This window comes from Colletotrichum fructicola (genome assembly GCF_000319635.2).
Source record: "Colletotrichum fructicola Nara gc5 chromosome Unknown KSG_Nara_v1_contig11, whole genome shotgun sequence".
Classification (NCBI taxonomy): domain Eukaryota; kingdom Fungi; phylum Ascomycota; class Sordariomycetes; order Glomerellales; family Glomerellaceae; genus Colletotrichum; species Colletotrichum fructicola.
The window spans coordinates 2,433,881-2,459,956 of NW_027094061.1; the positions used below are offsets into that span (position 1 = coordinate 2,433,881).

At 55.4% G+C, this 26,076-nt stretch overlaps 7 protein-coding genes across 7 annotated transcripts; 4 read left to right on the forward strand and 3 right to left on the reverse strand.

Annotated features, from left to right (window-relative positions):
- Positions 1 to 993: 993 nt before the first annotated feature.
- Positions 994 to 1,713, forward strand: CGGC5_v017195 (uncharacterized protein; the record flags this gene model as incomplete). Its single annotated transcript, XM_066153813.1, has 1 exon — positions 994 to 1,713. One exon carries the CDS (start codon positions 994 to 996, stop codon positions 1,711 to 1,713), a length of 720 nt encoding a protein of 239 aa, XP_066006964.1.
- A 2,787-nt stretch (positions 1,714 to 4,500) lies between these two features.
- CGGC5_v017196 (uncharacterized protein) lies at positions 4,501 to 6,018 on the reverse strand (the record flags this gene model as incomplete). The annotated part of the gene is made up of 5 exons (XM_066153814.1): positions 4,501 to 5,591; positions 5,658 to 5,761; positions 5,816 to 5,839; positions 5,881 to 5,918; positions 6,007 to 6,018. The coding sequence occupies 5 exons, from the start codon at positions 6,016 to 6,018 to the stop codon at positions 4,501 to 4,503; spliced, it is 1,269 nt and encodes a 422-aa protein (XP_066006966.1).
- A 1,829-nt stretch (positions 6,019 to 7,847) lies between these two features.
- On the reverse strand, positions 7,848 to 9,422 carry CGGC5_v017197 (Sterol 3-beta-glucosyltransferase; the record flags this gene model as incomplete). Its single annotated transcript, XM_066153815.1, has 1 exon — positions 7,848 to 9,422. The coding sequence occupies one exon, from the start codon at positions 9,420 to 9,422 to the stop codon at positions 7,848 to 7,850; it is 1,575 nt and encodes a 524-aa protein (XP_066006965.1).
- A 985-nt stretch (positions 9,423 to 10,407) lies between these two features.
- CGGC5_v017198 (uncharacterized protein) lies at positions 10,408 to 11,500 on the forward strand (the record flags this gene model as incomplete). The annotated part of the gene is made up of 2 exons (XM_066153816.1): positions 10,408 to 10,963; positions 11,061 to 11,500. 2 exons carry the CDS (start codon positions 10,408 to 10,410, stop codon positions 11,498 to 11,500), a joined length of 996 nt encoding a protein of 331 aa, XP_066006963.1.
- A 1,909-nt stretch (positions 11,501 to 13,409) lies between these two features.
- Positions 13,410 to 14,698, forward strand: CGGC5_v017199 (Protein TIC 214; the record flags this gene model as incomplete). The annotated part of the gene is made up of 3 exons (XM_066153817.1): positions 13,410 to 13,548; positions 13,605 to 13,666; positions 13,715 to 14,698. 3 exons carry the CDS (start codon positions 13,410 to 13,412, stop codon positions 14,696 to 14,698), a joined length of 1,185 nt encoding a protein of 394 aa, XP_066007028.1.
- Positions 14,699 to 17,297: 2,599 nt separating this feature from the next.
- Positions 17,298 to 18,530, forward strand: CGGC5_v017200 (Zinc finger and BTB domain-containing protein 17; the record flags this gene model as incomplete). The annotated part of the gene is made up of 1 exon (XM_066153818.1): positions 17,298 to 18,530. The coding sequence occupies one exon, from the start codon at positions 17,298 to 17,300 to the stop codon at positions 18,528 to 18,530; it is 1,233 nt and encodes a 410-aa protein (XP_066006947.1).
- A 4,291-nt stretch (positions 18,531 to 22,821) lies between these two features.
- CGGC5_v017201 (Satratoxin biosynthesis SC1 cluster protein 4) lies at positions 22,822 to 24,237 on the reverse strand (the record flags this gene model as incomplete). Its single annotated transcript, XM_066153819.1, has 5 exons — positions 22,822 to 23,446; positions 23,506 to 23,879; positions 23,936 to 24,003; positions 24,062 to 24,098; positions 24,166 to 24,237. 5 exons carry the CDS (start codon positions 24,235 to 24,237, stop codon positions 22,822 to 22,824), a joined length of 1,176 nt encoding a protein of 391 aa, XP_066006946.1.
- Between the last annotated feature and the right edge of the window lie 1,839 nt (positions 24,238 to 26,076).

The following is a 26,076-nucleotide window of genomic DNA, read 5'->3' on the forward strand; positions in this document are numbered from 1 at the left end:
TAGGTTCAAGATGCGACGCCGAGAAGGTATATCCTTGCAGGTCATGGGCAGTGGGGCTCCGAGCCCCACAGCCGGTCAACGGCACTCGTTAGGACAAGTCACTACACTGGTGTTCGGGCGGAGTGCCCCTGTCACCGAGCAGAACTTCTGCACATTCTTCTGCAGAAACCCCGTCTTATTTTCCCGTACTCTAGAATCTCAAATGTGATTCTTGCAGCCGCCGGGCAGGTCTTCGCAGGGCCTCGGCAGCCCCGAAAGTCATCCAGACTACGTCCGGCAGTCCGCGAGGGCCGTCATGCGCGTCGCGCCTGTCGTTTCCAACCGTCCGCGTGTCAGGCTTCGTCCACCTGGTCCATTTTTTTTCTTTTGATTTTTTTTATCATGCCCCTGCTGAAGTAGAAAAGATGAAAAGAAAAGGAAAGGACAGAAAAGGAAAGAAAAGAAGAAGGGAAAGGGGAAAGGTGAAAGGGGAAAGGGGAAAAGGGAAAGCAAACCCATCTTCAACCTTCCCTGTCAGAAGGCTTTCTTCCCTCGAAAGGTTTCGTTCACCGGGTTCAACGAAATCTGTCGTCGGGCCGTATGAACCCTAGTGAGGCCCCTCTGGCTCGCGGGCCTCGTTATGTCGCCCCGCCCCGCCGCCGCCGCCATTCTGGACCTGGGTGCCGTCTGTGCCCCGGCATGAGATCGTCTACGCAGTACCTTACCGAAGCAGCCACTTCATACTGGTACTAAACAGGTCTCATTACACTGCCTTACCTTAAGCGTCGATGGAGTAAGCGATGCTAGCAGCACAACGTCCGAAAGTATATATGAACGACCGCAGCCGTCCAGTCCCGTTTCGTGAGCATCTAGCCTCCTCACCACTCTGCGCCCTGCGCTGTACGCTCGTTTCCCTCATCTAGTCCACGACTAGCTGACATCTTCCCGCCCCCATCACTCTCTATCGTCCACCCATCGATACACTACGCGTTCGTTGTCGACATGTCATCCAAGATGAGACGGTCGTTCTTCATCACTGCACTTGGCCTACTCAGTGCTGCTGCCGCTGTTGCTGTCTCCCAGCCTGCCCCTTACCCTCTGCGCTTCGATGACGTCGTCGCTGTGAACGAGGATGGTTCCCACAGAATTCTCAAGACGGCAGAGTACGACGCTCTACTTGCGCGTGTTGCGCCCAGAACTGTCCAGATGACCGTGCCATCTACTGCCGGGGACAGCGTCGCCCGTCGCGACTGCGGAAGGAGCACGGAGGTCCAGGTCGAGTCCGACGAGGAGTTCCTCAACTGGGATGTCGCCATCTCGCCCATACTGAGCTCCCATGGTGGCACTGCCACCGCCTCTGTGGCCAAAGGCTACTCCGTTGGGAATTCAGTCAGTGTTAGCTCAACCGCCAACGTTGCTTTCGCAAAAGTGGCCCTAGGCATGTCTCTCTCAGTCAACTACGCCCAGCGGTGGACGACTTCCGACAGCCAGACACTCAGCTTCACCGTCCCCGAAGGCCAGCATGGCCTCGTCGTATCGCAGCCGCTCGTCCGCCGTGTCACCGGGCGTCTGCTCACCGGCTGCAGTCATCGCCCGATCAGTACGCCGTTCACTTCTGACACCTACACCGACCAAAGCTTCGGCAATCTCGATTTCGTCAAAGGCGTCATCCGACTTTGCAACAGCACCGTCTACCCCATCCCTTACTGCAACGGTCAGGGCTTCCACTACTAAGGCAGAAGGGACCAGCCAGGTCTGTGGTTGTCTTTAATGGACGGTCTCGGCTGCATCGTGGGCGGCGGAGGGAGTATAGGGTTGACTGGGCATGCTCAGATGAACGGAACGGCCGTTGCCCGGATAGTCATGTTCTTGTGCGAGCCCAAAGTGATTCAGAGACCCTACCACCAGTGTGTGGAAATGGTGTTTTGTGTGGTAAAAGTACCTTAGCTATGTCCCTTGATGCATGAATCGGGGTAGAGGTCCAGTGGTCGGCGGGGGCGGGTGATGAGGGCGGGCGTCCTATAAGTGTTTTCGGTCGGCCGAATCGAGATATTTAGTAATATTCAGAATCCTTCTAAAGATACATACATAGGATTTATGGTTAAATATACATACAACAAGATTCTTTCTTGACTTCCATAGGACTTGCCAAAAAAACCTTCGTTCATAAAACTTACGCGGCCCGAATAGCGAAACTATCCTAATCATTGCGGGGGCCCGTACCAGGTGAAGAAGTCCTATTATATCGAAGCTAAGCAGAGACATCTAGCCGTCGAACATATGAAGAAGCCAAAGAGCTCCCTTAGAAAAAGGAGAAACAGGAAGAAAACAGGAGAAAAATCATTCACAGTGCGATGATGATTTGTTGACGGAACAAGCGTGGAGCGTTCGTGGCGTATCACGGAGCCAGCAGAGCCACGAAGGATAGGGTCGGCGCAGGGGAAACTGCTGAATGAAGCTACCTGTGAGAGTTCCCGACGGCACAGCGGGGAAGGAATGTAAAGATCGGACGAGGCGGCCTTAAGAAGTCATTGGTTGAGGAACCAACCGTGAACCATGTTGTACTGACTCATCATAACCAATAATCTCGTGGGCCTTGCTCTCTCATCCACTTGGTTGAATTTCAGGCCACTCTTCTTGAGGCTGTCACCACGCCTGACCCGAAACAGCGACGGATGGGTATGTCATGCCAGGATCGTCTCTCCTTACTAGTACATATCTCAGGATCAGCTGCCGCGGTGGCTCCAGGACACTACCTGGGGATGCGTGGTGATCGTCAGCCCTTCCCTGTGACGTAGCTACCTTCGACCCTCCACTATAGACCATGCGACGTAACGGCCGCTGCGCTTGGTTCCCATAGACTCATAGCTATAAAGTGTACGACTAGGAATGATGATGAGGGGTCGATTATCACAACAGCTTTCGCCTCATAACACCACAGTTGCACGCCCTGACCTGCTCGTGGCTTGTACTAGTGTCGATACCTAACCTTGAAACAGGCGCCGATACTCATAAGCCACGGCCGTCAAGCCGGGGCAGCTTCATGCTTTCCCCGAGGCAAAGCAGGTTATCAGGTCTATCGGGTGTTAAAAACACGTTGGAAAGGCGCATGCAAGGTGTCGATGTCATTGGAAACAACACGCAGCTCGATAACATAAGGTATATTGCATAATCCCACCAACAGCGCTAGCAATCCGATAGTAGAGAGATAAGTAAACAGCTACTAGTAGGTGAGAGATAAAGCAGTGTGGCCGACTGCGTAGTACTACCTTAAAACCTCTGTACTTTCTGTTGGTCCAGGACAACTGTCGGTCAGCACCTTGGGCGGAGATGCACTGTACCGTTGAAGTCGTAGATGTGGTGAGAGATCCCGCATATTATGGGTAGGCGTGGACGGGCCGGAGAGATCCGCGTCCCCTGATCGGCTGAGCCAGCCGCATCCGCTCTAGGCGCGTCATCAGCAGGGGAGGTGGGTGGTGTTTCACGCACACATTGGACACCTGATAAGGAAGGCCCTCCGTCGTTTTATGAGGCTTTACCAGCCTCTAGCGGGCTACCGGGAGCTGTAGAGATTGCAACAGCAATATCAAAGCCAGCTTCTGTCTCTTCGGTTTCTTTACTTTCTACCCAACTAAGTGCCTTACGATTCCGAGATCAAACCGTCCATGATCAGACCAAACCCCTTCCCTTCTATACGTACTCTGCAATCGACCTGAATACTCAGGTCCCTGTTGTTGACAAGGTCTGGCGCTCTCAGCAAGGGCTGCAGCCTACATGCACAAGATAGTGATGATGCTCGGAGTAGTCATCACGGGGGCTCTTTGACAGAGGATGTGGTAGTTAAATTGTTAGGTAGTAAATGCTTAATGACTGAGTTCGGCACGTAGGGCAGTCGCACCGTATTGAAAAGCAGTACGGGACGCCGTCGAACATGGAAAGACTTTGATCCTACGTCTCGGGTGGTCCGATTGACAGGGGCACATCTATATAGGGTCGGGTACTTGCTCGGCGTTGGAGTACATCCAACCACATGTGTACAACTATTGGCCAAAACCCTACGCGCCGCCCATCTCTTCTCTCTCTGACCACCCCTACACGAATGGGGAACCTCGACGAAACGGAATGGCTAAGCTGGGAATGCCGGGGTCGCTGCTATGACGCGAGACGGGTACGCCTACTACTCCGTACCAACGACGTGTTAAATACGCGTGCTAACGCGTCCGCTGTGCTCAGAAGGTGCCATCATCATCATTAGCACAAGAGGCAAGCTTCAACTACAGAGGCTAAGAACCTGATCAGTTTCCCGCCTAGGGCAGTCTATTAATTAACCAACAACCTCTATGTTACTAAGTAGTTTAGACACTGACTATTCCGTGGGCCCAGCAGCGTAGAGTACAAAAGCTTAATGGTTGTCAAGCATAACAAAGCATGTTTCCGAAGGCGTCCTGCTGCAATTTGATGGAAGGACCGGGTTCTGGGCTGTACAGCCCTGTGGATGCACGAACACCAGCTTCATTCGGCTCATGACGTTCGAGGTAGCCAGCGAACAGCACTCCCGTTCGATCTTCGCTCCAAGCTTTCATGGAGGCAGTACGTCACCGCGTTAGCGAAGCCGATGAACTGGCTCGAGCTCTGCAGAGCCGCTAGCAGCAAACCATGCGATTCGACCCCAGACGCTTCCATCACTCTGTTCACAAGGGCGGGGATCCAGAGCAGGATGTACAAGATGGGATACGAGTTGAGAAGCATCATGCGCTTGATGCGCCGCTCCAATCTCCGGGTCTGCTCGTCAATCGAATGATGAGCTGTCGCCGCAGCGGTGAGATTCGGCAGCGTTACTTTATCACTCGCGCCGACGTCTCGGCTAGAGCTCGGTCGGGAGTCCGCCAGGTAATCATCTCCCCGTGGTTGAGGATTACACCGCGATAGCATGCTTCTGCTACTGCTGTCTGATGTTAAACACCTCGTAACAGGAAACGCTGTGGCGTCCGTCGCCAGCGGGGGAAGGTCGTATCCCAGCGGCTGTGCGGTCCGTGGAGGGTGCCGTCCACCCATAGCCGCGACTTGCGGCCGTGGCCAACCCACGTCCAATCGACTCACCGTCGTGTGGCGTGCTGTCAACGGAGCGGCAGTGCTCGTCGAGCTTCCGGTCCAGCCCAAGGAAGCCGGCACCATTGCAGCGGGGCGAAGGCGTTGGCCGAGGTACCACCAGACGTAAGCATAGATGGAAACGGTGGCGAACATGATCCACAGACGCCAAACGTACGTGAGGGCAAATCGAAGATCGGGTCTGTCCCACGTTATCCAGCACCAGTTCCCGCTGACGGGCCCCACGACGCCGATCCCAGCCGCCGCAACGCTGGTAGCAATAGGGACGAGCCACACGCAGAAGCAGATGGAGACCCTCTCGAGGAACGTCCCCTCCGCCATGGACGTTTTTTGTTTTACTACCAGAAGTGTGGCAATGGCGATGGCGAGGATGGAAAAGTCGGACGCTTGCACCGACAGTTGACCGATCACGCTGTTCAGGACACATGCTGTTCCGCGTCGTAACCCTCTGTCTCGGATGTATATGATCCCCGAGACGGTGTTGTTGGCCGAGTTAATGAATTCTTTTTCATTCGGAAGCCGTTAGCCCTCTCGTCCTCTCAGAACAATCTTGACGGGAACCACATTACCGGCCACCATGAGGTTGAGAATGAGGATGTGGCGCAAAGACCGGCGCCGGGTGCGGTGGAGAGCGATGAAGACCAATGCGCCAAACGTCGTTAGGAACGAAAGACTACTCCCCATTAACGTCAAAGATGCAACTAGCGCGTTGAAAGTCATTGCTGACGTATGGCGCCACGATGCTGTAGCTCTTTCCTGCACAGCTACCTCACGCAGAGGCCTTTGTTTTACTCTGTGTAACGTCGAATATATGACCAGCGAGAGGCCATCTTCGCCGTACTAGCCCAGTTACACAATGACCGGGAACCGTCGCGGGTTGGCTTCCATCCAACATTTAATTGCGGGGCTATAACTAACCGGTAGTGCCATTCGAACCTTAGCAAGGGCACGTATCCACTACGCAGTAAACCCGGTAAATGAAGATGATTGAAAAAAAAAAAAAAAAAAAAAAAAAAAAAAGGAAAAAAAGGGAAGAGAGAGGGAAACCAGAGGGGAAGGAAGAGAGAAACAGAGCAAAAGGAAAAGGGAAAGGTTGGGGGCCTTCACAGCGCGGCGCGATCGAAGTTCGGGTGAATTCAACGCCAGTTGGGCGATGGGATGGCATTGTCTGGGCACTAAAATTTACGTTATAACCCTAGTCGTGATCTGAACCAAGTGGGGCCGAGGTAGCCGCAGATGAGGCAATCGGCCCTCGGGAAGAGACACTAGAAAGACAAGGGTTCAGGGTTGGGTTGGGCCGGGGTTGTTAGTATTATTGTTGAAGTCTACTTTGCCGGCCAAGCTATGCTTTGTTCCCTGTCTCCTTCGGTTCTGGCCCCCGCGGCGGGAGATTGTTCGTTAGAAGTCTTCTGTCCGCAAACAGCCGGCTTCGGACAGCCCGTAGGCAAGCTGGATAACTGCGCATTTTAGCTACCAGGTCAGCAGCTACTGATTAGGGACTCGCGATTATCTGTACACTGTCGCCTGCCATAAGAAATTTATTACGTCTCCTGTCCTTGGTTGATCTGTAGCATAGTTACTCGGTACCAGCCGGATCGATGGCCAGTTACCGCATCTATTATCCATCGTCTGACGACGATAGACACCACCCAACGGCTGGGAGGCTGAGATTAGCGTATATATAAATATGGTCGGCGATTCACTAGGATCCGACCTGCCTGTCGTCGCCCTCGGTCGACCCGGTCGGCCGTCATTTGTCAACTAAGACCGTGTTCTTGGCGCAAGCCTAGCCGTGCTGCGTCGTCTTGGATTCGGATGCCTCACCCGGATACCTATTGATACGTACCTTATCATAGTAAACAGATTCCTTCCACACGTCCCGCAACCGATCCCAAGATGCACATGCTCAGACGCGTACGGGCCAACGCTGGGGGATTTTCTGCTTGTCCAATCTTCAAACAAAACCCCCCACTCGTACCTCAAGCTCGCAGAGAGCTGATATTAGGTTGATATGACACTGATATCGGCATTATCCGCGCCTTGCCGCGGTCGCGTCGCCGATTCCGTGAGCCATTGGGGCGACGGCTTCGAGAAGAAAACCGAGCAAGCTCGACATCTGGGCAGAAATATAGCGCGACCAACGATTTAGTAGGAATGTATGGAGCAGGCTTGGAGACGTATGTCAGTGGAGAGATATCGTCTCCACTAATGGACACCGTTTCCCATTCGCGACTTATCCCCTTCCTCCACTCTGCTGCCAATTAGTAACTTCCCTGGATTGCAGCAATGTTCGTTTGTTATCCTTCACCATCGTGGTTTACAAGCTCTTCGCCTTCCTTCGGGTCGTGGCGCTTGCGAGCTACGCGTCTGCTGTGCCTCTAGGCCCTCGTTAACTGTCCCCGCGAGCGAACCACCTCCACCCCAGAGAGGTAGAGAGCCCGTTCTAGTGGAAGGGGAGCTGGGGTCGGGAGACTAATAGTGCAGTCAACCTGCCTCAACTATACTGTTTCTACTTGACATATCCCCGAACGCCAACCATCCTAGTTGGGAATAGCATTAGCCGCTGTTTAGAGGGCAACGAGATCTTTAAAGGAACGCCATCATTGTCTACTGTACTTCATTGACTACCTAGTACATTGCTACTAAACAGAGCATGAGGTCCATCCATCCCATGGCCGTCCACCACACACCACACTTATTACGGCGTGCCGAATCTTGCTTAGACTGTCTTGATACTAACGGGTTTCAGCCTTGGGGCGCTAGGTCCGGGCAATCAAACCCGCGCACATCCTCTCGACGAGCTCGAAGGTGTTGTCGAGGGCATTCGTATCGGCCAGGTTCTTCCGGAACGGTCTGATGCCGTCCGTGTAGTGCTTCCTGTTGGTCCTGATCTTGGAGAAGGCGTCCCGGATCTCCTTGACGGATACGTAGTCCGTCTTGGAGAGCGCGGCGTAGGGGATCTGCGGCAGACCGATGCCGACGCCCATCCTCTCGAGCCGACGTGCGAAGTACGTCTGGTCGGCGGCGTAGTCCGTCGGCAGGATGATTTGGGGGACGCCCGCGGCGATGGCGTCCGTCATGGAGCCGACGCCGCCGTGGGTCAGTACCAGGGACATCTCCGGGAACAGCGTGGCCCACGACGTCTCGCCCACGAACAGGTGGAAGACGCGTCCGTTGTGGGTGAGGCGCCGGAAGCTGGACTCGGACCGTTTGACGTTGTGCAGGATGATGAAGCTCCAGTCGGTGAGGGCGGCCAGCTCCTGCTTGGCGACCTCAAAGAATGCCGGGAAGGCGTGGTCCTTGTCGAAGGGGCGTTCCTTCATGCCCATTCCCATGTAGAAGATGGGTCGCTTGCCCTGCTTGTCGATCCACGAGTACACCTCTCCCTGGCGGCCCGGTCTGGCCGTGCTGGAGCGACCGGACAGCCGCGGAAGCTTGCCGACCATGGCCGCCCCGACGGCGTTGGGGGACGAGCTGTCCCAGATCTCGGGCTGCTGTGCGTAGATCCGGATATGGTTGGGCTTGATGTCCTTCTTCGTGAGGGCGGTGGAGCGGATGCCGGGCAGGTAAAAGACCTGGAGCTCGACGAGGATCCGGTCTCGGGCGGGCGCCGTCAGCTGCTGGATCTGGCGGCGCTGGTCCGGTGTTGTAGCGGAGGGGGGGATGAAGTGGCTCGCGACGATGAGGTCGGGCGACCAACCGTGGAGGATGGACGCCATTTTCTGCATAAACATGGCGACCGCCTGGTCGCGTCGGGGCGGGTTCGTCTTCGAGGCCCACTCTCGGTTGTCATTGGCGAACTTGGCCTTGAGACCTTCGGGGAAGAAGTCCCGGTAGCTGTCGCCGAGGACAATAGCGTGCTTGACGTCGAAGATGGCCGGTCTATCGAGCATGCCTTGGAGCACCGACGAGAGCAAGGGGACGTCGCCGTTGCTCCCGCCATAGATGATGAAGAAGACCTCGATCTTGCCCTTGTTCTTGCTGCGAGCCTGGAGGCCCCTCTGCAGCTGAGTCTCAACGGCCTTCAGGGCCTGGGACGGGCCGGGGATCTTGCTGCCCGGGGCGCCGGCCAGGATCTCGATGACCTCTCTAACCTGAGAGTCCGCGGCGGTAGATGGGCGCTGAATACCCCGGGCGGCCAACGCCTCAGCCGCGACACTGCTGTTCCAAGCATCCGTTCCCAAGCCCTCTGGTGCACCAGGTACACCTCCTGGGACGGGACTGGCGGCGGCGACGGCGGCAAGAGAGCTGCCAGCGAAGAGGGCGAATATCAATAAGACACAAAGCGTGCGCAGCGGTTTGTACAGCCTCGCGGCGTCCCTCTCGAGAGACATGATGTTAGGACGTAGGTGTTTTCGCCTTGGTAATTGAAGACGATGGCGAGTAGAGTAGCTGCGAGATAGAGAGAGAGGGAGAGAGAGAGAGAGAGAGAGAGAGAGAGAGGTGAAGCTCTCAGATGACGGCTGATCACAAAGTTATCCTGAAATCATGCGTCCAATCAATGATATTCCTAAATATTTCATTTCGGCGTCTCCTCAGCTAGGAGGAGCCCAGCTGTGGAACGAGGAGGAGGTACTAACGCTGGGCCAGACGGTCAACCCGCCGTCCAGAACATCTTGACACCGCAGGACTTTTCGTATGGTGCTGTCTGCAGTCGAACGAACATGTGCGTCCAAGTTGGATGCTGTTGACACGGACCCCCCGCGTCTTGGCTCTCGTTGGGGGGTGAGGGGGTCGTGGCCGCCTTCAGCCGAGCTGGCGGCTGGCCCGTTGCGAGGAAGAGCCCTCTTCGATTGCTTGCCGGGGCTGCACTTGGGACGAGGAAAGCATCGCAACATGCCCATCGAAGCATCCTCGTCGAAGAGAATGAGGGACACCAGCGTGTGCGGTGGCTCTTGGTCGGATATTGCCGTCCGGGCAGCCGTACGGACGAAGTGGGCTCTCAGTTTTCGGAGACGCCGCCGTCAGCCTTTTGCTGAGATCCTCGACCGGACCCAGTCTCCAGGCCTGGTTATTGCTGTTACCAAAGTGCCGGAATCACCAGAAAACCAATTCGCTCGACAGCGGGGAAGACTAGTAAACTCCTCGTCCTCCGCGGAACACGGTGCGTCGCAAGCGTTGTCCTCTCACTACTTAACCCCTCCGGTCTGCGCAACGTCCTTGATCCCACTTGAAGTGGTCCCCGATACGTTGTGCTGCAGATCCCTACATTGAAGGCGTCCCTTCCCCGCGAAATCCAACTTCACGCTCCTTTAGTCGTTTTCAGGCTTCGCCTTCCCCATCAATCTTTTTTCTATCGTTTCCCTCGCTCGTTCCGTCATGCACTGGTCTCTTGCCACTCTAGGCTGCCTTCTGGCGGCCTCGGCCTCGGCCGTACCGCTCGCAACGCAGCATGTTCCGGGCCTCGCCGCTCCCGTCCTGCCGTCGTCAGCAGGAGACCTCGGGGCCGAAGACGACGCCGGAGCGCACGTGCATCTCACCACGGCCGGCTCGCTTGTCGGCAGAGACATCAAGAAGGGCTGGTTCAGTGCCCAGGAGGCAGCGATGCTCCAGAAGGAGTCGGAATCCGACGTCAACTTCTTCCACCTCATGGACAGCCTCGACACCCTCAGCCAGCTTTTAGATCGAAACAGAATTCCCTGGGCTGTCGCCGGCGGCCTTGCCTTGAAGATCCACGGCCAGCCCAGCCGTTATACCGGCGACATTGACATTGTCGTCCAGACGACGATGTCCAAGCTCAAGACAGCGCTGAGCAAGGACAAGAAGTTTATTCTCCCCGGCCCCGGATGGCCAAGCGATTCGCACCTGCGGGTCTACCACAACCAAGGGAGCTCGTCGAAGCCGAAGTATATCGAGGTTGATATGATCATTGCAGGTTAGCTTTACCTTACTCCTTGCCCTGCCTTGCCTTACCCCCACCCCCCGGGTGGGGAGCTCGTTCGTTCGTGGAGCGATATTGACGTACATCATAGGCACGCTCACGACACCCGAAAATCTCAGAGCCAACTCAAAGGATATCCAAAAGGAGACGAGGGCCAAGAAGGCGCTCACCATCCACGTGATGAGACTTGGAAAGATCTTCAAGTCCAAGGTCTACGCTTTGGCCGCAGACCATCGCAACAAGAACGACAAGGACATGAAGGATATCAGCTGGATCATTGAGAAGACCCCTGGGGCCCTCGTTAACGTCCAGCAGGACCTGACATACGATCTGCGGCAGCTGGTGATTATGCATCTCGTCCGCCTGAGGTCGCCCCTGGTCGCTAAGGCCAGAGAGCTCCTCGGAGTCGATAACGGCGCGCGTCTCCACGCGGTGCCAGCCCCGCAGATCGTCGGTGTTCCGCCGAACCAGGAGCCGGGCTTCGTTAGCTGGCTATTTGACGGCACCCCTGGCCACACCGTGTGGGGCTAGATGTGGTAAGGTAGGGCTGACGGTCATCGGACGGATGGCGGGCGGTTCGGATGGCGAGCGAAAGTGAGCCAATCGGGGAGTGTACCGCGGATGGCTTGTATCTGGTTTCCTGTTGTTTTAGCTGGAGCTGGCGTACAAGTATGGACGAGGTCGCAGTCCACGGTTTGAATGTGCGCGGGACGGCCCGAGCGGTCTCGGTGGGGGCCGCAATGTAACGCACCTTTTGCAGTATACTAGGTACACAGCTTGCCCTGCGCCGACAAGGCGTCAATGAATTAGTTAATTTGTTTTTAATTTCCTTTTTTTTTTTTTTTTTTTTTTTTTTTTTTTTTTTTTTTTTTTTTTATAATACATATATATTCAAGGCTCCTATTACCTCTGGACTTCCGAATGGGCCACGACCGTGAGAATATACGATCCACCTTCCTTTGTTGTGTTTTCATGCTATCTGCCCCATGGATTCTCGTCCAACTAACACAGGCAGCGGCTGCATTGCACTTGTTGGTCCTCCTCACTGATCTTGAGGCTTTGTAGTACCTAGATGCGTATATCGCCCAGCAGTATGTTTACAGTCTACTAACAGACAGACTTATCACACAAAGGGGCCTGCGCAAGTCATCCCAAGGCGGAGCCGAGTGGGATGTGATGACCTTTGTTATTTGCAGCCTCCGGCCCCCTCGGACGTGGTCATGGAGGAGGCCGGGACAACGCGGTCAGAATCACCCGCACCCAGCGGCCAAGAGACGGACAAAGCCGTCGTCGGGAGGTCCGATGCTCCATCAAAACATGCTCTAGCGTCTACTTTTAGATGTACGACCCGTCGACTACCTTGCCTAGCTATAAACTGGCGACCTTTCTGCGTATACCACAGGATAGGCCTACGTGGACTACACGCGCCTCTACAGTGCTGGACAAAGGCCATGCTGCTGTTTGAGCAAAGAGGAGGCCTCGTAGATTGGACGACAGACACGCCGCACTCTCTATCACTTCTCTTGCAGCCCTCGGGTTGTCCGACGGCGAGACCAACATAGTTCCTAGCGGCCAGAGGGCCCCACTTACGGCCCACTGGACGGGATGTCGTTGAATCTGCCGACACTGGCCTTCCCGGCCAAATGCAGATTGGTGCTATACCACGTCTTCGTTAACGAGTCACGGCCAGGCACGCCCTGCCCTGCCCAGCCTCCGCAGACCCAGAAGACTAATTCAGCTATGGTGGAGGGCGGTGGGGATAATATACGTATCGGCAGTGACGACTACTATTTCGAGAACCTGCGAGACCGGCTAGAAGACAGTCAACCGCATCCCGCGCACGAAAGAAAGGCTCTCTAAACATATTACCGCCTGGCATTGGGGTTCTCCGTTGTCCCGTCGAGTCACTTCTTCCGGCTCGTCAGATGGGCCTGACCAAACGTCCGGTGAGGCCGTCAGTCGGTTGCTTGCTACGAGGCAGCCTTGTCGAGCGACGGCTCACGCGAAGGAGGGAAGCCCAGTCGTCATGACCCATGCGTTCGCTGATGCCGTTCTTCGTCAATTCCGATGTCACCGGGCCGGCTTGGTCGGACGGGCCAATATGCCTTCCCCCCGCCGCGGATATCCCACGAAGCAGGCTTATCAAAGGGAGAGGAGGTGGAGGTAGTCTAGGTCACTGTGGCATGTTCCATGGTCCAGAGGCTGATGGGAAGCAGTATATATCTACTGTCAAAAGCCGGATCTTTTCCTGGCCAAACGGCAACCAGCTACCACAACAGCCATCTTTCACTCTCTTGTCCTTCCTTTGCCTGACCTTCAACGCCTGCCACTCGCTACCCACACTCGCCCACGTTCCTTTTAGTTTTCTTTGCCAACATGGTCGGACCGCGCCCACTTCTCGTGCTTCTATCTGGCGCCTCTCTATGGGTGTTGTCCAGCCATGGGGCGCCTGCGAACGGGATGCACGTCACCCGAGGCGGGGACATGCCCCCAGCGGAGGTCCGAGTTGCTGGTGGACCTCTTTCCGGGCATCACGCCGCACTTGGGTCTGAGGGTCAAGACGCCAGTGTCCGATATCAGTTAGACAGTGTCTCTCCGGGCTCGGAAGCCGCGGCCTAAGACGGGCTTTGGGAAGGCGACGCACTCTCGAGGAGAGCCACGGGCAGGAAGTCCGGATCCTTCTTCAGCCGTTTCAAGGTATGTTAGGCCCTACTTATGGACTGACTCCAGCTGACCGCCGCCAAGCGACCCTTTAGTAGGCGGCCCTCTACCAGGCGGCCCTCCACCAGGCGACCATTTGCTGGACGGCCCTTCGCCGGACGGCCTTTTACAAGGGGCCCGTCGTCAACCCAAACGGCCGCCGGGGACTCTCGTTCCGGGGGTCTTCCTGCGAAGCAGCCGATGGCTGACGAGACCGCCCTTGATGAGACCGCGGCCGACGAGACCGCCGTCGACGGGGCTGCCGCCGACGGGAATGCCGTTGACGGGACCGCCGCCGATGGGACTGCCGCCGACGGCTTCACGGGCGAAGAGAGCTCAGGCGCTGATGGGTCTGCCAGCGAGACGACTGCCGACGGGTCTTCCGTAGATGAGGCTCAAGTCCAGAAGCGATCCGCCACCAAAGGCTCCACGAAGAAGGTGTCCACCGGCGCGACCACCGGCGATGAGACCTCTACCGGCGCGACCACTGCTGACGAGACCTCTACCGGCGCGACCACCGCCGACGAGACTACCACCGATGAGACTTCTACTGGCGCGACCACTGCTGATGAGACCTCTACCGGCGCGACCACCGCTGACGAGACCTCGACCGGCGCGACCACTGCTGATGAGACCTCTACCGGCGCGACCACCGCTGACGAGACCACCGCTGACGAGACCTCTACCGGCGCGACCACCGCTGACGAGACCTCGACCGGCGCGACCACTGCTGATGAGACCTCTACCGGCGCGACCACCGGCGATGAGACCTCTACCGGCGCGACCTCTACCGGCGCGACCACCGGCGATGAGACCTCTACCGGCGCGACCTCGACCGGCGCGACCACTGCTGATGAGACCTCTACCGGCGCGACCACCGCTGACGAGACCACCGCTGACGAGACTTCTACCAGCGGGGCATCTTCCAGAAAGACCTCTGCGAGCAAAACCGCTTCTAAGAAGACCACCTCAAAGAAGACTGCTGTCAAGGAGGCCGCTGCTGACGATACTGCCGCGGGGTCCGTATAGAGCCAACTCAGCAAAGCACCGAACCGGAGCGCAGCTCTCGTTACTTGAGCAGCTTGGCTCCCACATATCGGGTCATCGCGATCGGCTTGTAGATAGATACCGGTTTAGTAGCTTCCGCGAGGGGCCATTGTTAGACGCGTTCACAAAAGGCAACGCCGTGGAACGTGCGGCATCTCATATTTATGTTTTATATTTGAAGATTAAGTTATAGTTCTTACTCAGAGAATAAACCACTGTTGATACATCAGATGCAGTCGTCTTGGCTATGTAAGCTTCTGCTCTCGTGATCCCTTACAAAGCAATTGGATAGTTTCCGAGCAAGGCAATGCCCTCCGGGATCCGGTTAACATGGCTAATTGTAGCAGCCGTGTTTGCTCCCCGCCCGGCCCCTCCTGCGCCTGGTCATTATGGTCCACTCGACAGCCAGCACCGGCTGCGCGTGCCCCATGACCCGCAGAGCAGGCAATCTTTAGACATACAGAAGCCTTGAGCTTCCCCGTCATCAGGATCAGCCGTCGATACTGTATGCTTCGTCAGGGGACCGGTAGGCGACGGGTGAGAACCTGTTGTATGTGTCACGACGGGGTCATTGATGCGAAGTCGTTCGTATACGTGCTGTTTTCAAGGAGATTCTACACCACTTAAACCGAGGTTGGTCCCATAGTAGATAGGCAACGAAGGACCTCTGTGCCCACGCTACGCTTACCTTACCTACCTTAGGACAGTAACCCTCTTCCTTCAACTCCCTAGATGGTCTGATATCTATAGGCTCAAGCCTGTCATCGCCTACAGACTTTGCTTAGGCGGTTTTCAAGATGATTACACTTAGTTTACAGACGACAACAGACCATCCAGTAACCTCGCGAACCGAGCGTTAAAGGACATGTGCTCGGCTGGTTCGTCCCTCCCTCTCTCTCCGACCACGCCACGTCGTTGCGCAAACCCGCAGCCCCGCCCCCTTTCATCGAGCCCCGTACTAGAAGGCACTCCTATTCACTCCCCAGGCCGGTAGAGCACGCCGGCGCGGTTCCGGCTCGGGGCTATAGATAGGAGTGCCCCGTCTCTCCCTATCGATAGGGATTCGGTGGGGAACGGTGGATCGACGGCTTTCACCTCCATATGGCTGGCTAGGGACCCGCGGGCGGATGAGACGGTCAACAACAGTTGACCACGCGAGTAAGTGTTCACGTGCGCAAAGTCGAGAGGCTCTGGGTCATGATTCTGCTCATACGATGGGAAGAACGGATGATCCCCACGACGCTGGTACGTTGTGAATAGGCAGGGTCAACGCAACCCTCCAAGACCCCTCAGGCTCTCACTGGTTAGTTGCATTGTGGTTGTTTGACCTTGCATCTAACAGGAGTTAGGTGGTCTTGGTTGTGCTTAACCCCACTAACTGTCCGTTCTGCCCGTCGGCGTTACAGCCGCGACCGATTCGCCGGGCCTGACCCGGCGAAGCACAGCGGACCCTGATCCGTTCGGAGATGGCCGTTGTTTCAAGGATCCCACCAGCTCCCTTACTGCCTGCTTTATTTTGGGAGGGGAACAGGAAAAAAAAAAGAAAAGGACAAAAGGGGTAGAGCGAAAAAGAAAAGAGGAAGAGTTAGCTGGGTGCGTATAAAAAGCTGTCGCAACTTCGTCTGTGCCTGCGGCTGCCTATTTAGGGTCTATGACCTGGCGAAGGTGCTCCTACCCGGCCTCGAATGCAGACCGTCTGCCGCATACGAGACCTCGGGAACATTATTGAGCCTTGGTCGAGGCCAGCACCTAATAGGGAGCGGGAAGAATTGTTGCTGGACCTGAAGACGCCCGCAGATAGTCGTCCTGCGACGTTGTTTGCGTCGCAACCACGACAAGCGGTACATACCTACTCTGATCTCTGCGATTCTTCATCCCTGCGCGGCACGAGCGGAGGTCAGGTCCAAATCGTGACAGGCCAACCCTGGCCCTACAGGCCTTTCCTTCCGTGGTGGACACTGCTTGCATATCTGCACTATCGCTCCGATCCCGGGCGCCTGGGCGACTGGGCACCTGGACGGACTTGGTGGAGAGACACCCAACCTCTGTCGTCAGTTTACCAGCCATGTGTTTCGCTGCCCATCGCGCCGTGATCATAAGGTAGGGACGGGCTGGGCATAACGTCGTTTAGTTGAGTTTGGCGCTGGTTTGATTGCCGCTGTCCGCGAGCAGAGACCGGTCATTAGGGTCAGTCAATGCGAGGCTTTGTTCCTCGCAACTTCTCCTTACTTAACCATGCCCCCATCTCTCTGCCGACAGTAAACCTGTTAACCGCTGCCACTCAAACGCGACGTGACTGAGCAACGTCTGCCCACCCGACGAGGTCCAGCGCGCCATCCCTACCCACTCATCCCTAGGCCAGGTTCACAAGTAGACAGACAGCACGCTGCAGGTAGAGACCACTTTTCCAACGTCATCTCGTCGTCGTCTCTCCCGTTTCGGACGGTTCATGCCGAGTCTGTCTCTTGCCGCTGAGTCTTCTGCCCCCAGAAGCTTGTCCGCCAGCGCCGTACTCGGCAATCTCACCCTAACGGGCCGTAAGGTACACCGTACATACGCGTCCCGACGCCACCATCTCCGCATGTCACGCCGCCAGATACCTCCGACGCTGCGAACCACCCGCTCTCCCTGCACGCCTGACTCTCTGCTGGCACCGACGGGCCGCCGTTTTAGGTCGCAGATCGCCTGCATGGACTCCTCCAGCAACAACATCCCACTGGACGCACAGCCGTCATCACCGCCGGGCGCGGCTAGCAACAGCAGACCCCTAGCATCCGCTCCGGATTCGGTTGCTTTAGCACCGTCTGATGTGTTGGTCGCCAGTCCGATCACGCAACAGGACCAGCCGGCATCCCACCTTATCCTAGCCTCGGCTCCGGCCGACCGGGACGACGCCGCGGCAGCCGGCCTCTACCAGTGCCCGCACTGCCAACGACAGTACTCTCGCCCTGCGTATCTCGCGCGACACATCCGCACCTACACTTTCGGCAAGCGATGTGCATGCCCTGTATGTTCCAAGGCGTTTGCCAGAACCGATCTGCTAAAGCGCCACGTTGCTAGGCACGCACGCGGCGGCCAAGACCATGGCAGCAAGCGAAACCACCGCCCGGGACCTTCACCCAGCACTCGTCGTGTGTCTTACGCTTGCCGGCAATGCGCTGCTGCCCGTGTTAAGTGCGACGAGGTCAAACCGTGCTCGCGCTGTTGCAGCCGCAACATCGACTGCGAACCCTCCTCAGGCCGCCTATCTTCCACGGCAGCTATGCACCTGACCCCGCCCCGGGACGTCTGTAACACCGGCGGCAGCTGGACGCAACGATCCCCAGACTGTCTGGCGACACCTGCCCCTCTCGATTCCCACAACAACCACTCCTCTTGGGTTGCGCATCAGGAGCTTTCCCCACCGCAGCAGACCGCGTGTTTGACAACGGACGCAAGTAGCCTGGCGACTCTAGGACAGCACGCCGAGGCCGGAGACGGGCGCCCGGCGACGTTGACGACATGGCGCGCCGGACCGGCACCGGACGCTGCGCACGTCATCCACGAGATAAGCACATACGGGTGGTTTGCCACCACCGGCCCCGTCTCTAATACCATGGGAAGAGGCGTGTATGAGCCGGAAATGGGCTCCGTGACCGTACCAGAGCCAGAGACTCAACCTGTATCAGACCTTTACGCTAGCTCGAGCTTGGAGCTGTACGTAGCGAGCTTGGAGCTATTCGAGGCTTTCAAGCAGCCAAGCCTGAGCGGTACGAACTCGGCCGACAGCCAAAGTTGGGCTTGGCCTGCGGATGACGCCGTCGACACAATGTAGCACGCGATGGGCAGTTGTTGGCGCCCATAAGAAGCCCCCCGCCCCAGACCCTATGGGAACAAGACCAGTCCACTCCGACCGTGGCGCTTGTTGAAAGAGGCAAACTTCACCGGCGCCAATGGGCGTATACTGATACATGACTTGCGTTATTGGTCGTTCCGAACACTGTCCAGAGCGTCGACTCCTCAAGCGCACCGTACCGAACAGGCAGCTCTCTTCCAGGGACGGTCCGCCCCGAGATGCGAGTACCAAGAGTTAGGCTGTAGAAAGCCAGATGATGAGTGACGTAAGGTGGATTCGGAATCGCAAACCTGACTTCCCGTCAGCAACGAGCCGGTAGCAGCAGCCTGCCGCGGGACGTTGTCTATGCGCCATACGACACTGCCTACAGAGACAGGCGAACAGCTTGTCCCCATTCCGAGAAGGGGTTCAACGGACCGTCGGAGCTTAGCTCCATAGGGGGTCTCCGAGATCCTCCCCCCCGTACTTCTTTTTTCCGTCTACTGACACGAGAATTCCGAACCCGAATCTGGAAACTTGCCGAAGCTGCCGGACCGGGCAAAGAATACACCTTGTGCACGCCAATCCCCACACATCATTTCAAACCCCCGCCCCCCCCTGCGGATTTTACCGTTAGGTACTATAGCTTGGTGCTGTCCTGCAGCTTCGCTCCGGCGGGGCGACGGAATCGCGGTAAGAGGGTCACGGCGTCAGCCGGACCGATTCAGGCGATGGCGCAAATTGCGTGCAGAATGTCTCCCTCAACGGCCGAGAATGATATAGGGCGATACTTCGACGTTTGGTTGGCGCAGTCGGCCCCCCCATGTCGTTGGTTTAGAGTTTCAGCTTAGCGGCTCTACGTGCCCCACCCTAGGTGCCACTGGGGCAGCGCCCGCAGCCCTGATGAAGCACGACAAGCATCCCTGGACGAACAGGCATGGATACGCGAACGGATTCGAAGACCCGCGGAAAGGTTTCAGGGCCTAGGTACGATTGGCTGGTGCGCGCCCTTGATTATTGTTAGATCGTTGATGCGTTTTCCCGACGGAGTCTATAAGTTTTGCTGCCCCTCCTAGCTCTATGCTGCAGGATAATCTGGAAAGGCTGTAGGCGTGCGGTTATCTCCTGGTTATGAATGTAAATGTGAATGTAGATGTTTATGAAAATGCCAAAGCCTTGTTTTGTACCGTTCGTCTGTCTTCTGCTGCGCTGCGTTGCTGATCAGGCTGTGGTGCGGACTCAATTGCGTCAGCACTAGCTTTGAGGGAAGACAGCTCTGGCCACCTCATCCTGCACACCCCGTTCCGCGTAGCACGGACAGTACTATGTACTCCGTACTCTAGACCTCTATCCCCCGAATTACGTGCTAAAAATGGCTCAGAATTCTAGGTTAGTAAGGTTTGTAGGTACAGGTAGTACAAGGTGTCCAATCAACTGACACGCCCCACTAGAGGTGGGGCGACGTCCAGCGGGAGCGACTGGACGTCTCTACTCTAGCTACCTGGCGAGATTGCCCGGCACCGATGGAAGCCTGCCAAGATTCTACCTTACACAGTAGCCATCCATCCCCCCCTTGCGGATGTAGGGACTGCTCGCTGAAGGTATCCGTACGTATAAAAAGAAAAAAAAAATTAGAAAAAAAAATAAAAAAAAGAGGGAAGAGGGAAGATGGGAGTGGGATCAGGACTCCGAGCCACGAAATCGCACCTATAAAGCTAGCGCCCCTCTCTTAGTGGGAGACTTGACAGCCTCTCGCGAAACACGAGAGCTAGGCGGCTCAGCACACGACGACCGATAGGCCAGTACGAGTGCTGAGCAGAACGTAGGCGGTCCGCGATTCCATGACTCTCAGCATAGTTGATTGCTAATCCCTAAAGGACGGTCATACCGGGCGCAATGCAATCCAATGTAAGTCTGTCGAGCAACACACTTACTATGTAGGCCGGGCCTGCTTAGCAGATCTCTAATCGTTTTCAACGTCTTGGCGAACGGCCGGGGCCACTGTGGCATATGATGTATGAGACGATGTGAGCGGAAGCATCAGTACGCCGGCCTGCACAGCGGTGTTCTTCGACGCTGTGGTATCGGCTTTCGGCGAAGCCGGGAAAGATGCCCCCCCCGTACTTCCCAGATTTCCGGCAAATGCTTGTTGATCGCTGTCAGGACCTCTTGAATGAAGCTGGGAAATTCGATTGCTGACTGCGAAGACACGCCGGGTCACTGGCAGCCGCCCTGTGCCCCCCCTTGCTGCTCACTACGCTGAGTCGTCTGTTGATTGTTTTAACGCCGCGTTAGGTAGTCGAGCCATACGATAGGCTTGTTGTCCACGCGTAGTGTGAATAAATAGGACGTGCGCTCATCGACAGCGGTCTTGCACCGCTCCGCTCCTTGGGAGCGAGACGGCTGTCCGAGTTTTGTTCACAACACGTTCAGAACACGCTTCGGAGCACCATCCTAACTAATATTGGATCCCTTGGTGTCCTGTCTTGACATCGCCTCCTCATTCTCAAAATCTTATTTTCTTTTCCCCCTCTTGACCGGCACGGCTACGCATTCGCTTTATATCTTACCGACTTGAACCGCTGCCGCTGCTGCTATTAACGGCAGCTAGTGTACACTGCAGCCTTAAGCCGGTTTTGCGGCTGGCACCCAATGGCTAGTGCCCGCGGCTAGCTTACCTTATCAGTCACGATTCTGTGAGATATACCCCCGCAGACTGAAGGTCGACAGCCTTCAGAGGCAATATATTCCCCACCAGCAGCTCCGGATGAACGCAAGCCGAGCCGCCTAGTCACCATCCAAGAACACCAACATGACACTTTGCAGCCAATTCGATGTGGAATCCCGGGACAAGGGCGACCGCGCTTCGCTAGAGCGAGAGCGAGACGCCTGGTTCGATACTTTAGAGAGCTACAGACTGCGATTTCAGTCGGAGAGAGAACGCATCAGAGTGGCTTGCAATCGCGCAGAGCAGAGCGTCTGGGTCAATCTCGCCAATCAGGCTTGGTGTATCAGCCAAGAAGCCTTGCCTGTCGACGTTATCGATATCCTCTGCTCTTATCAGGCCGAGATTCGTCAAAGACGCCTTAAAGATCTACAACTGGATCGTGACCAGTCACTGGATGCTGTGGACAAGCAGGAGAGAGAGGTCCTTCTTTATCACCACCAACGATTTCCGTTATCAACCACGACTGGGCCGTTAATGGATGCGGAAATAACCGGAGACACTCCAATCAACATACAGCGAGGCCCGCTAATAGGCCGAACGTGCGATTTCCGAGCGCGGACATTCGCTGGAGACGACGCGCCTCACGAGGCACTGGCATCAAAGAGGATAGTGTACCCGTGGAGTCGAGCTCTGGCCCTAAGAGAATCAGCCTCGGTTCCTATGGCGTTGACGACCGCACACCAAAGCCCCCTTCCTAAGAAGCTCCCAAGCCTCCCTCAAACCCCAAGCCAAGGCGCTGTGTCGGACTCTGGTCAGAGTCGCCAGTATACGAACATCATGACTAGAATGATGCCCTCTCCGCAGATGCAGCAGCCTCGGCTTTTTGCCGGCGGGAGACATCATGTTGACTCCTTGGAGGGAGAGTCAACCTTTCAACCCCGTGTGAGGAAACGAAAACGAGTCCAGAGAAGCTAAGCCGGTCAAGCGGCAGGGGGCTAGAGGATCCAGCCGCTAGCCCAGCTCTCATCTGAGTGGGGAGAGTCTTCAGGATGTTTAGCGCGGGGTCTGTTACAGCTGCTTTTACGTTCGCGGGGTTCGATCCAGTTTCTTTTGCTTGGTTTTTTTTTTTTTTTTTTTTTTTTTTTTTTTTTTTTTTTTTTTTGTATATTAACGTTCGATTTAGAATGTATCCTAACCTATAGACGCAACCATCCATCAACGGATTCCTGCGCGTGTGCAACGCTTCCTACTAATTAGTGGCTGACGCCTAGTGCAACCGACCTCTCCACGTTTTGCTTGCTTTTTCTTTAAATAGATTTAGCTTGTTCGGTCTCAACCTACTCAGTTTGGTGTGAGCAAGTAAGAATGGCTGTCGTGAACACCGAGTTATATCAGCAACCCTGAATGTCCTTTTCAAAATCAGAGCTCAGGCAGGAGCTGCCCAAGGGAGCACTGCTCCTCTTCCTTCCTCCTTCTTGCTTCCAGTTATCCTAGGCTTCCGATTGGCGAGAAAGTTCATTGATGGAGTTGACCAGGTGTCCTTCGATTCCCCCGTCTCCGACCAGGACATTCGCTACCCACTTGCAGCCATGCGCATGGGGATCCATTCGTCGTGGGTTGTGGTCATGAGCCTTCCACAACGTCAAGCCTAATCTCGATGAAGCCCGACAACTGCCTCGCAGGCCCGCTACGTCTCCGGTCGGCCTCGGTCCGTGTTTCCACACCCGCTAATTGCCCACAGCCATGACGGCCGATTGCAGTTGCATCCCGATGTTGAGCCCATACCACAACGGATGGCTGCGGAACACGGATATCCATCGAGATCCCTTGAACCGGCAACGGCAAGTCGCAGCTTGGGTCAGCGCAGCTCAGGTCATGGCTCATAGCGCCGTAAAGGTCGACTTCGCTGTCAGATGAACCTAGCCGTGGCGTGTGGCGATATTTCAGGCTATCGCCAGTGCCGATTTCGCGCGGGATAATGGCAAGCTCGGCCTCAGGTTGCTTCGCAACAGAAGCTGTCCTTTTGAAGCTGAAGCCGTGTTGCATCCTGTGTCGGGAGAACCCGCTGACGGGATTCGACAGAGAGGGCAAAAACTTCACGACGAGGGGCCGGAGCGTCGGAAGGCACGCGCAGATCAGCCCACTACAGACTTCGCCGATGGACCACCCAGCAGTCTGCACGTTTTCCCACGTGAAGTCTGCGGTCTGATGGAGGTGTTGTATCCGGACAGCCGAAATCACGCACGTGCTATCAACCATGTGAGATTGGTGTCAATGTGACATTTACTGTCGATATAGAGCACGTACAAGAGTCCGAGGCAAAAGATTCCGCCTAAAGCATATCTCTGTCTCGTAGGTAGCTTTAGGCCGCTGATAACCGGTAACGGCAACACAAGGACTATCAGATCGGTGGCGATATTTCCTGCAGCGTTGATGTACCAAAGAGGGTAGTTCGGGATACACCTGCCTCGGACGCTCTTATCCCAGAAAGCGTTCATAGGGATGCAGATCAAGACCTCCACCAGAACTTGCGACATGCTCCAACCCCCGACGAGGATCGTCGCGCCGAACAGCAACTTCCTCATTCTTTGCACAGCAAATAGTCGCCAGTACTGGAGCAAGAACGTCATTTTGACGCCAGCAAGGGCAGCATTGTAGAAGATAACCGCGGTGTAGAAAGTCTGTTAACTGTTAGTGGACAAGACACGTCGAATTTCGTCGACGAGGGCTGCGATACCCTTAGATACTCTTTGATCTGGTCTTCGTTGAGGAGATACACGTGCGTACCGAGGCCGTTCCTCACGTCTAAAAGATCCGCGTCAGCTATACGTCCACAGTCCTAGCTGGAAAATCTGTAACTCACTGATTGTGACTGCAAAGTAGCAAGCGAAGAGGAGAAACTAGGAAACGATGTTGGCCCAACGTTGGCTGTGGGTATGAGATTGTGCATTGAGTAGGGTGACTTACGAAGGTCAGGATGGCAGCGCTATCATCAACACCGAATCTTCGTAGCAAGAACACACGAGTGTACGTTCGCATTATCACAGCGAGGAGAGCTAATGCGAACGCGAACGATGTGGCACCAATCATAACAGCTCGTCGGCTGTCGCTTGACTTAGCGCCAGGACGGTCTTCCATTCTATTTGCTGTTCTCTGGTGCCCTGGCAAGCGATGGCGAGCTTCAAAGGACAAGAAGGGGGTGTAGAGAAAACTTCAAACCGAGCCAGGGTTACCGTAGTGGGACTAAGCTATATAAATGTGGTGGAGCAGGATCACGGTTGCTAACTATCGTCCGTCCGAAGGACAGAACGATTGCACTCTTAGCTCTTTAGGGTTAGGAACGGTGAGAGAAGTGGGATACGGGGGGTAGGGGGTTCGAATCAGCCAAAAAAAAAAAAAAAAAAAAAAAAAAAAAAAAAAAAAAAAGTCATGCTTCTCCTGCGGTAGCAAAGTTTACACTTTGAAGATCTGGGAAGCATGGCGCCTCATACCGACAGGAGGGTCACACTATATCAGGGGTGAGTTTCAGACTACAGGCTACAGCTAGGCTAGAAATGAAGAGCACGCCATGCTAGAGAACATCGACTGCAGTCTACAGGGGCCACCTGGTTCGTTTGAAACTTTATTTTAGGTGACAGACCAGAACCATCTGTGCGCGGCAATTGTAGGCTTGGCGAACACTACCGAGGATGCCGGAGGGTAACTTGGACGTCCTTGGCGAGCTACGAAGCATGCTGGCCGCCGCGGATGCGGAAATTTTCTTCATCTCGAATGTACGCAGTATGTGTTAGATTAGATATAAAATCTGTAGTAAAACCAGCCGTCTCGACATATAATAGGAGCCTTTGTCCTCTCTTTTTCTTTCTTTTTTTTCTTTCTTTTTTTTCTTTCTTGGCTATAAGAAAGCGATTAAGCCTGTGTCCAGGGTGGGTTTCGTTTGAATTAGTTAGTGCTTGCGAGAGACGGGCGCCCTAACATACCTGGTGCTACTATTCTCAATCAGGATGTTACGGTCAGCTATCCGACAGTAGGGTCTGCTAACAGAAGCTGGGGATTGAGACGTAATAACAGTACATTTAGGTCGTGGTCTGGGTAGTAGGTCGTAGGCTGATAGTAGATCGATCGTCAGAGGCTAAGGTGATCAGTCTTAGGCTCAACAAGTAATTCGCAGTGAAGGTAAGCTGAGAGTATCCGTGAGGATGAATACTAAGTTGATTGCTGAAGAGCTATGGAAGTCTGACCATGAGCCAGGCTCAGGTCATACTATATACAAGTTCTGCACAGTATCTCTTGTGGTGGCTATGTAGGATATCCGTGCTATCCAACATATCCATGGATAGCTGGGATAGCGGACATATCCAACATATCCATCTTTGCCCTGTATCCGTGCTGTTCCCGAAGTCACGTGACCTGTACCATAGTTCTTCCTTTCCCGATGGTTCCTGGTTACACCTGTGTTACTGCGTACATATGTTCTGCGTTAGCCGCCGAGATGCCAGGCGGGGCTGTTCCAACGTGTCATGCCTGTCGGGTCGTAACAATCAACTCGTCAGGCTACAGCGTTCCGCCGTACATCATCGTTGCAGGCCAATATCACCTCTCCACGTGGTATACAGAAACCAGTCTCCCACGCGACTGGGTCATCGCAACGTCTGAAAACGGATGGACAACAAACGAAAGAGGCCTAGACTGGCCTACAGCACTTTAAGCGGCATACAAAACCGCGTGCAAGTAGTAGTTATCGCCTCCTCATTGTCGATGGGCATGAAAGTCACCACGCCGCCGACTTTGAGATATATTTTTGTTGTTGTTGTTGTTGTTATATTTAACGCCGTGGCGGCAAGGGCGCGGCCGCCCTTGCGGCCGACCTCCCGAGGG